Source organism: Wyeomyia smithii, chromosome 1 (genome assembly GCF_029784165.1).
Source record: "Wyeomyia smithii strain HCP4-BCI-WySm-NY-G18 chromosome 1, ASM2978416v1, whole genome shotgun sequence".
NCBI classification, from domain to species: domain Eukaryota; kingdom Metazoa; phylum Arthropoda; class Insecta; order Diptera; family Culicidae; genus Wyeomyia; species Wyeomyia smithii.
The window spans coordinates 175,863,477-175,873,401 of record NC_073694.1 but is presented as its reverse complement, the minus strand read 5'-3'; the positions used below and the strand labels follow the sequence as shown (position 1 = coordinate 175,873,401).

At 40.1% G+C, this 9,925-nt stretch overlaps 2 protein-coding genes across 3 annotated transcripts; one reads left to right on the top strand and one right to left on the bottom strand.

The window, feature by feature from the left end:
• Positions 1-2,367, top strand: LOC129729249 (uncharacterized). Of its 2 annotated transcripts, XM_055687767.1 has the most exons (3): positions 1-1,765; positions 1,825-1,941; positions 2,099-2,367. In XM_055687767.1, exons 1-3 carry the CDS (start codon positions 449-451, stop codon positions 2,114-2,116), a joined length of 1,452 nt encoding a protein of 483 aa, XP_055543742.1. In that variant the 5' UTR covers positions 1-448; the 3' UTR covers positions 2,117-2,367. The 2 variants fall into 2 exon arrangements, with proteins under 2 accessions (XP_055543742.1, XP_055543736.1); XM_055687761.1 differs by having other exon boundaries at positions 1,825-2,367.
• Positions 2,368-7,777: 5,410 nt separating this feature from the next.
• LOC129717371 (uncharacterized) lies at positions 7,778-9,221 on the bottom strand. Its single transcript, XM_055667248.1, has 2 exons — positions 8,025-9,221; positions 7,778-7,951 (listed from the first exon to the last, which is right to left on the bottom strand). Exons 1-2 carry the CDS (start codon positions 9,219-9,221, stop codon positions 7,778-7,780), a joined length of 1,371 nt encoding a protein of 456 aa, XP_055523223.1.
• Positions 9,222-9,925: the final 704 nt, after the last annotated feature.

The window sequence follows — 9,925 nt, the reverse complement described above, 5'->3', positions numbered from 1 at the left end:
AATAGGCGCCAGTCACTAGGGGAAATTCGTTCTAACCTGATGGCGTGTGTCCGTGTGCTGATTAGAGTGGAAAACTGCAATCGAAACACTGAATCGAAACATTTAACGATCGCCAGATAAAAGCGACTGTTTACCTTCATCACGATCTTCAGAAGTTATAAGTTTTCATTATATAACATCGTAGAACGGGGCGCAAACCAGTCGACTTTCAAGGCTATCAACGATTTTCGGCTGATATGCTTAACAAACGCCACATTTGCTGAAAACCTGGCAATGCGCTTGCGCCGGAAGGCTATTTTTGTTTAGAAACGCCAGGAGAAAAACAGAGGCGCAAAATCGCCTTTTTTCACCCGCACATTGATCGGCAAATGCGAACAGCTGACGTGACAGTTTCCGTCTAAGCCAGACGGAAAGTGAATATTTGCTCCAGTGAAAAAAGGTGGAAACAATGTCGAAAAAGTTACCTGTACGAAGCTTAACGCAAATGGCCCTTGCGGAACTGGCTGACGCGATAGTGTCCTCAATCGGGAACATGTTGCAGACGGCGTACAACTATGGAATAGTGTCGGATTTCACTTTGCTTATAGTGGAGATCAATTCGTACCTGGAAAACATGGGTGCCACCGGCGCGGTCTACGAAGATCTGCTGCGGGTAATTTTGGCGTCGGATTCGCTGGAAGCGGCGATTCGCTTCTGCTGCCTACAGATGCTGCTAAACGAAAGCGTCCAAACGCTGGCAACAGACATGTTTCCTTTCTCGTACTACGAAAGAATCTTGCAGGTCATTATTGCCCAAGGCAGAGGACTCCGTCAGTTGAACATGAAAGGTGTCTGGGTTAAGGAGGAATTCCTGAGTTACATGTACGAAATCATCAAACACCTACCGTATTTGAGTAAGCTTACGATCCCACATATTGCGAATGATAATCTCCTGAAGCACATCGGAGATTACTCGAAACAAATGCGCAACTTGGATATTAGTGGCGATACTGATATCACCGAAATTGGGCTGGAATATCTATGCTATGGCGAACCGAAGGATCGCTTGACGATAGTGGATATCGGTTCCCTCGGTGAAGAGAACATCTGTCATACCGATATAGCGTTACTGATTATGAATCTTCCAAATCTAGTAAGTCTAGCAAGTTACTCGTTTGTAGGTCGAAGTCTCCTGTTCATTCTAGAACAAAAAGATCCAGCTTTCAAATGTAAGCTCGCTTACCTCCACGATACCCACACCAAACCGAAGATACTGGACGCCATTGTGAGCACATGTCCCAACCTCATGGATCTGTACCTCGACTGTCCCGAAACAGGTATTCTATCTAAGCTAGCAAATATTTCCCTCCGTCGGCTGAAACTGTACAAATTCAGTTGTTCAGAGCTTTTCACGCTACTGGAATCGATCGGAAACTCAATGCGACATCTAACTGTGATAAAAGGCCGTGAAACGATGGATTTACATCGCCTTGTGCGCTGCTGTCCGCATCTCGTTGATTTAGACCTTTACATGATGGATTCCCTCACATTTTCGGGCGAGCGGGGATTTCGAGATTTACAAGGTCTTGAAATTCTGAACAGTCCATTTTCGCAACTGGGGATGAGAAGTTTGCTCAGTGCTTCGACTACCCTGAAACGCCTAGCAATTGATAGCTTTCCATTCGACGACGAAGACTTTTGTTCGCTAATGATAGAGAAGGATTTTTACCAGCTAGAGGACATTTGGTTTACCACTGCGCCCCACATGTCAATAACAAGCGTTGAGGTAATGTGTGTGTGTTTAGCGGAACCTGATATTTACTAACAAATGTTGCTTGCTTGTAGACTTTAATGGAACGCTGCCCGGAATTGCAGAGCCTCGGTCAGCTGAGCGGTTGGTCCCTCACACACGACGATGTGACGCTCCTGCGAGGAATCCTCAGAAGCTGCAACTCAGCACTGGTACTGTCACCGACAAGTATTTTTCCGTAATTTCACTACGAATATTTTTACTAAGCTCACCGGTCATGTGTGTGCGTGTGTCTTTGTGTCCGTTCGATCCAGGCAACCTAACACTAATTGGCTCTCCATCCTCTCCTTTGTTGATTCCTTGTTCCAGATGGTGCAGTCACTTTGAGGCCGCGACCAGTGGCTCCGTGTCCGTCCTTCCTCTTTACCAAAGAAAAGATGTTTTGCACCAATTACTGCATAACCGATTTTTACAGTTTATATGACTGCAGTGGATTGGTAGCTTATTCATTGTGGAAGTATTGGTATCACCTGTGAAATAATTGTATTAGATTCGCGATTGTAGTAGATAGGAATCCTCCAAACATTGTATGTTTTACAAAATTTGTGTACTGCTGTAAGGAGTCAAAAAAGATATAGTTTACAGAAATATATTATGTTCAAATATGAAAAAGGTAGTATTTAATATGGTTTTTATCGCTTGGATTAACATGACAAGCGGTTTGTCTGTAATGAAAAACCACAGAAGCATTTCCTTATTATTATTTCATTTCTTTTCTGTCTTTTCAAAACACTATGATTTTGTTTTCGAGTGTCTGAGCAAACAATTTTTCAGTCTAACTAGGATTGTCACCAGATTTCAAATAAAATAAGGCGAAATGCAATCTAAAAAGTTTAATCTGGTGTTAATAGTATGACAAAGGAACATTTTTTCAGTTGAAACTCTGAAGGTATACAATAAGAAGAGCTCGTAACCTCAAGGTTACAGATTCCGCTTTTAGTTTTTTTTTGCAATTAAACGTCACTACGGAACCCTGAGTATCGAACGAAAGCACTATGGGACGTTTTCATACAATCAGTCGGACAAAAATATTTTCATCATTTTTTCTACACTTCGGGTATTTTTTCTACTTGTTATGAACAAAACAAGTAACTTTGGATCATTTGTGACTATACTGCGGTCGAATTTTGATAGAGGGGAGTATTTTTTGGTATAAAAAGAGGAAACAAAACATGGATTCGTTTGGAATCCAGCACTTCTCCCTTTCAGTGGCTGCCCCACCATTTCCAATAGACTATTGACAACCTCTAATGTGTAAGGAACATGTGTGTCAAGTTTAGTGAATATCGATCAAGGCGTCCTAGAGTTAAATATAAACAAGAAAACGTTTTTTCTAATGTGCTTCAATTTTGCTCCAAAAAGCAGAGATTGATCACTTACTAAAAAAGTTATATCGTTTGGTCGCAGGTAATCGCAACTAGACTCTTTTAAAATTGTTAGTAGACACCTGAAACATGAAGGAAATCAGAGACCTAGCCATGGAACTCCTGGAAAAAAAGTCGACCGACAAAGTTGAAAATGATGATTTTTTTCATTTTCTTCTTATTGTCAAGCGGTTTTAATCGGTTGGTCGCAGTTAATCGCAGCTAAATTTTTCTGGGATTGTTAGTACACGGTGACAAAAAAGTCCGGTCACACTTTTTTGGGGTCGCCTGTAGCCTACAAGTTGCATCTCTCTGGTGCCATCTATATGTCAAATGAAAGGGTTAACTTTGCTGCCCAAAGTGGCAGAGTTTCATTTCTGTGCAGTTTGTTTACATTGAGTTGTAATCCATGGCAGAGTTAAGAGCAGCTGTTATCGCTGAATATGTGAAAGCGTACAAACTCGGACACATATTCAAACACCTAAAACCGCTCGGAATCTTCCGGAAATTCGTGTACCGGAACATAAATCGGTACCTAGAGACCGAAGGCACCGAGGACAAGGCACGATCTGAACGACCAAGGTCTGTGAGAACTCCAAGGCTGAAAAAGATTATACGAGACCGGATTCGCCGGAATCCCGCCCAATCTGCACGGAAGCTGGCCAGGAACCTTAAAATGAACCGAGAATCAATCCGCCTGCTTCTGTGCAAGGATTTAAAACTTACACCGTACAAAAAAAAAAAACAGGTGGTACATGAGGTTACCAAAGCTACAAAGGACAAGAGGTACCAACGGTCGCGGGAGTTGCTCGGTTGGCGCGCAGATGACGAGATTATTTTTTCGGACGAGAAGCTGTTCGTTTTGGAGCAAACAGTCAATCGCCAAAATGATCGAGTTTGGAGTGTGAGCCTCCAGCAAGCTCCTGCGGACAAGCTGAACGTTTCCCGGTTCCAAAATAAGACGTCAGTGATGGTTTGGGGAGCCTTTTGCAAAAGAGGTAAACTGCCTCTTATTTTTATCGATAAAGGGGTCAAAATCAACGCAGCGTACTACCTGGACACGGTTTTGAATAAAAATGTTCTGCCTCAAGCTGAACTATTGTTTGAAGACGATTACTACTGCTTCCAGCAAGGTGGCGCCCCATCCCACACCGCAAAGGTTGTTCAGGCGTGGTGTGAGGAAAACTTGACCGATTTCATTTCGAAGAATGAATGGCCTCCGTCGTCTCCGAATCTGAATCCACTGGATTAATTCGTGTGGAGATACATGATGTCGAAGCTGAACGACTATAAAATAACAAATTTGGAGCAATCCAAGCGAGCTATCACGAAAATCTGGGATGATATGCCGATGGAGCACGTGCGCGCCGCTCACGACGACTTTCCGAGACGTCTGAAGCTGGTTCGATCAGAGAAAGGTGGTGTAATTCCGAGATATCGTCTGTGAAGTATCTTTATGAGTTACTGAATAAAGCTATGAAAGCCAGATTCAGATTTTCTTCTTATTCTTTGAAATATTGAGATTTTCCTGTGTGACCGGACTTTTTTGTCACCCTGTAGACCTCGGAAACTTGAATAAAAACAGGGACTTGGCCTTGGAATTTCTGGTAGTAAAAAGATACTGACTGGCAAAGTTGATAATAATAATTTTTCTCGTTTTCTCCCTATTATCAAACGGTTTTAATCATTTGGTCGCAGGTAATCGCAGCCAAACTTTTCTGAGATTGTTAGTAGACACCTGAAAAACAGGGACCTAGCCTTGGAAATCCTGGGAGTAAAAAACTGCCGATCAACAAAGCTGAGAGTAATGATTTTTTTTATCATTCTATTCTTTTTGTTATTGCTTATCTCTTTTTCCACTCATTCTCCTTAAAGCCAAATCACTTACATTTATGAGAATATGATTCACTCAATAACAATTATGTTAACATGATCAAAAAAAAATTTTTTCGGATTTTGAATATTTCCTATGAAAACCAAAAATTTTCAAGTCGCAAGGTCGCAGGTGGTCGCAGTTAGACTCTTTTGAATTCGTTAGTAGACACCTGAAAGTTGAAAAAAAACAAGGACCCAGCACGGGGGCTCTTGGGAGTAAAAAGATCTGTCCAACAAAGTTGAAAAAGTTTTTTTTTGCATTTTCTTTTTTTTTATTGTGCTTTATCTTATTTTTTTTACCAATAAAACCACACAACCACACATTTTTCTGAAAGCCCAATCAATAACGTTCACAAAAATACAATACACTCAACAGTTATTCGGTTATTATGCGCGATTTTTTTTTATATATTACTTTTTCTCGAAGAAAAAGTGCATTTTTCACCTTCATATCTCGCTATCTCAGGTAAAGTACCTGCTACAGTCTTTAAATTTGGAACTTTTCTTAGTTAGAGTGTCTACTTTCTATAAAAAATATAGAGAAAAAGATCGGCGACAGTCACTTTTCCGATTTTTGTCCGCCTGAAATCCTATAGTGGAAAGGAGGAATGCGGTCAGAACGGATGTTCGTTTAACGTAATATTTTTATAATCATTTCGACAACTCTGCTTACACCAGATTTTATTCTTTATGTTTGCCGTAGGAGCGAAGCATTTATTTGGACGTTTTGATTTTGAAAAATCACTAGAAGTCCCAAACCTTACGTTCGGTAATTGTACTGTGAACGTAACCCTCCATCTTAACTAGGGTAAGTGTACCAATGGTTGCGATAGTAAAAATCTGCGAGTAGCACTTTTAAACTTCCGTGATTAATGGTACACTTGCCCTAGTTTAAGTTTAACCCCATCCGTTTCCAGTAAGAATGTCAGAGAAAAATATTTAATAGCATAACCTGAGAGGGTAAACTTGGTGGTGCCAATATGTTGATTGATGAGTTTTTTTTTATTTGGGTCTATTGTGGTGAGCACAATAGGTGTGCGAAAATATCCTTAGCGACGCGGCGACTTAAAATTATCAGCGGTGACATATGTAAAAATGTAAATAGCACAGCACTAATTTAGACCAGAACATTGTTGGAGAAATAAATAAATACAAACTTACATTATAAATAATAATTTAGACCAGAATATTGTTGGAGAAATAATTAAATACAAACTTAATGTTTTCTTCGCATTGTGGAAATATTCTCCACACTACAAACACACTGGTGATCTCTTTTTGTCTACGAATTTTACATTTACCATCTTGAAAATAGTTTAAATTTTATTGAAAATTTTTCAACGTTATCGTAAAAAACTCTTTTCCCAGTTGTTCTCGAGGTACGATGCTGGCTCACCAACCCGGGCAGGAGAGGATAACAAAATCATAACTTATCAATAACATATTTAGTTATGAGGGCTTATCTTGTTATGCGGAAGATATTCACGTTTCAAACGATTTTAAAATATCTTATTAAAAGTAAGTTTTTTTATTGTAAATTGTTCGATATTGATTATTTATAATGTATCAATTATGCATTTCAATATGTGTTATTTTTTGTTATTTTACCAACTATGTAAACCACATTAAGATCAAAATGAGGTGTATTTCCAATATCTGGTTGTGATATTATAATGATATTTTCTCCTGCTCGATTGACACGCCCCGCAATTGTCCTGTACACTTAACAGTCGGGTGCGAAGTCTGTGTATATTACTATATAGAAGGTCGAATTCCGATACGGAATGTGGCACCAAGTCTTTGCTTTTTTTAAACACTTTTCATAAGTGCATCATGTACCTAACTATACGATTATTGAGTAACGAAAAACTCGTGGTTTCTTAACACCAGCCATTTTGGAATCAAGATGACAGTACTTGAAAGTAAACAAAGCTTAATCTGAGAGCCGACAATCATGTGTTTGGAATTAAAAATGTGTGCTGACTTTCAGGAAGATTTATTCAACCAAATGCAATGTTAAAATATAAAACACTTTTTCACACAACTGAGTTACAGAAGATAAAAATTTTTCTCTCGTTTAATTGTTTTACCAGCATAAAAAACTAAAAAATATGTAACCGCTTGTCGTGGAGTAAGTTCAAGAAGAACCAAACAATGACAGAGTACGGCTTCCCTTCTGGAACTGTTTACGAGACATGAGGGGTTACGACTCCAGCACTGCCGCTGGGAATTTAGTATAATTCCCTACTGCATAACCGAGCCAACCGAAAACGATGATATCCCCGAAAAGGGAATTTTCACGCAAAGGTTGACTTCCTTCATGTATATGTACCGACATGACACAATACAGCGGAGCTCACCCGTTTGCCCCACTTCTGTGGGTGGTAAATCAGAATGAATCTGCTGCTCCCATGCCACATATTTGTCGCATTTCTGGTGCTGCATCGGTTCTACATTGCGGGATAAAGTTCCTTGCATTGCACATTCTGTGTTCGCTGCGCACGTATGGCAGTCATGTGAACGTGCATTTGCGCGTTATATGTATGTGCTAGTATGTGTGCTCAATTGAGAAATTGAACGCTCATTTAACCGATGGTTATGGGTATTTCGAATCTAGGGCAAGGGTCGATGCTATGATGAACTAATTTATTCACTCCATCAGCATTTCTAATGAAACACACAACTGGTTGAGAATTTTAAACTTAATCTAAATGATGATAATCAAATCCGCGAATCGAAACTCCTTAAACTATCGGAAGCACGCTTCATAGGCTATCTCGCAGTCTACGTTGCGTTGTCTGAGTGCGTGGAAACAATCATCATTTTGCTCCTCGACAGCTTTCTTCAAAATATTGCACCGTATGAAGTGTGCCCGTTGTAACTGCTTTAGGGAACCGACAATCCATTCGATATCTTGCTGTTCCTGTTCGAAAAGTAAGAGATAATATTTCATTAGTAAACTTCTAACATGACAGTCTATGCTTCAAACTACTAACCGTTTCAACATCGATCATTTCCAACATTTTCAGTTTGGTCAGTGTACAAATCTGCTTGGCAAAAGTATTGTACAGCGTACTTATCTTGTCCAGCTTTAGTACCTCCAATTGCTGACGGAACGCTCCGAAAAAAGTCATAAGCTTTTCTGCATCGCTGAACAGGAACCTCATTCGGAACGGAGTATGATTTGCGACGGTTAGAATTCGTAATTGCGGGACGTTTTCCAGTGGAATCAACGATCCAACGAATGTCTTCAACCTTGTCAACTTGGGAAACGAAAGTTTTCGGACGGAGTCCGTTTTTTCAATATGGATCATCAACTGAAGTTCTTTCAGTTTTTCCAAACTACCTAGCACATTGAATGCATCCTCGCTGATGTCCTGACCATAAATAATGAGAGTCTCAAGATTACAGGCTGCCTGAAAAATGTTCTTGTAGACTGGATAGAAAGCATCGCCTGTATCTGTCAGTTTCAAATATGTCAATCTGCTGAACAGTTGCACGTGCTGTGCATTGAATGTGGATTCCAGGAAGGAATGCTCTGGCTCGGCGTTTAGAGTTAAACTTCGCAGATTTTCAAACGACAAAGTATCGATCGATGGACTGAAGCACTGTAGGTGCTGGAAGGTTATGCTCAGATCTTCAATCTGTCCACTGAATCGCCGCACCATCGGAGCGATCGCCGGGCTCCAAAGCTCGAGTTTCATTATACGCAGTTTCGGTGCTACTAATTTTACGCTATGACCATCCTGTTCACTATTGTCGCCCTTCAGATATTGAAAGCTAATCTTTTTCAAATTTGGCAGCAGTAGCTCACTATCACTGGTAAACAACTGCGCTAACGAATGCCGAAACTGGGTTAAGCGTAGCTCTTCCAGCTGCTCCGCCATATTTCCATTGAAAAGAAATCTACGCAGTGGCTCGAGAAAAACGTTCTTGTTTCGATTTGTAACCAGCGAGTTGACGGTAAATGCTCGGTAACGCTGCATTTCCTCCATGTTATCACCTTCTCTGCATAAATTGTACGCACAGAGACAGAGCCGACGACGACGGATGTAACGATCGCCCGTCAGTATTTCAAACCATCGGGCGCAGGTTCTCATGACGATGTTCTGCTCGATATGACTAAAATGATCGAACACCTGGCAGAGCAGCTCCGTCGGTAAATCGTTGATGATATCCATTTCACTGGTCATGCTTTAACTGGTTAGTACGAAACTACGATTGACACTACCAACTGGAAAGACAACATCGAGGGTAAAATAATCTTCGTGTACAGTTTACCCAGTATTTTACCCAGACAATACTTTCGTTGATTACCTACTGATTTGATTACCGCTGCGAGTCTGAAGATTCTGCAATCTTAGGATAGTAAATATCATCAAGCTACCGATTTTGTACCAATTGTTCTAAAAAAAACCTAAATTAATCCACCTAGCGGTCAGACCCAGCCTTTCTCATTCAATCTTATTATATGTTAGAATAGATTTACACGATTAAGTAGAAAAAGTACTCCTTGAAAATTTCTGCTGGTTTCGGCACAACTATACCATTATTAAATACTATACCATTATTAAATTGATTAAAAACCTAACATTCACACACATTGAGCATACATTAAAACATACATATGCAAATATAATGAAATAAATATGTTTCGAATACATCACGCAAAAATCCAGATGACTACTTCTGGTTACCGGAGTACATCCTAAAATGGCAAAATTTTGCCTAATCCGGGTATTTCGATGGCGAAGATGCCGACTTCATCCATTATAAGTATGGCGGAAGCGGTACACCCAAAGGCCAGATATCAACTTAGGACGCCATTTTAAATTTCTACACTGAAAATATATTTTAGTTTATTCCACGAAAACGTATGTTTTATATACAAAACCTT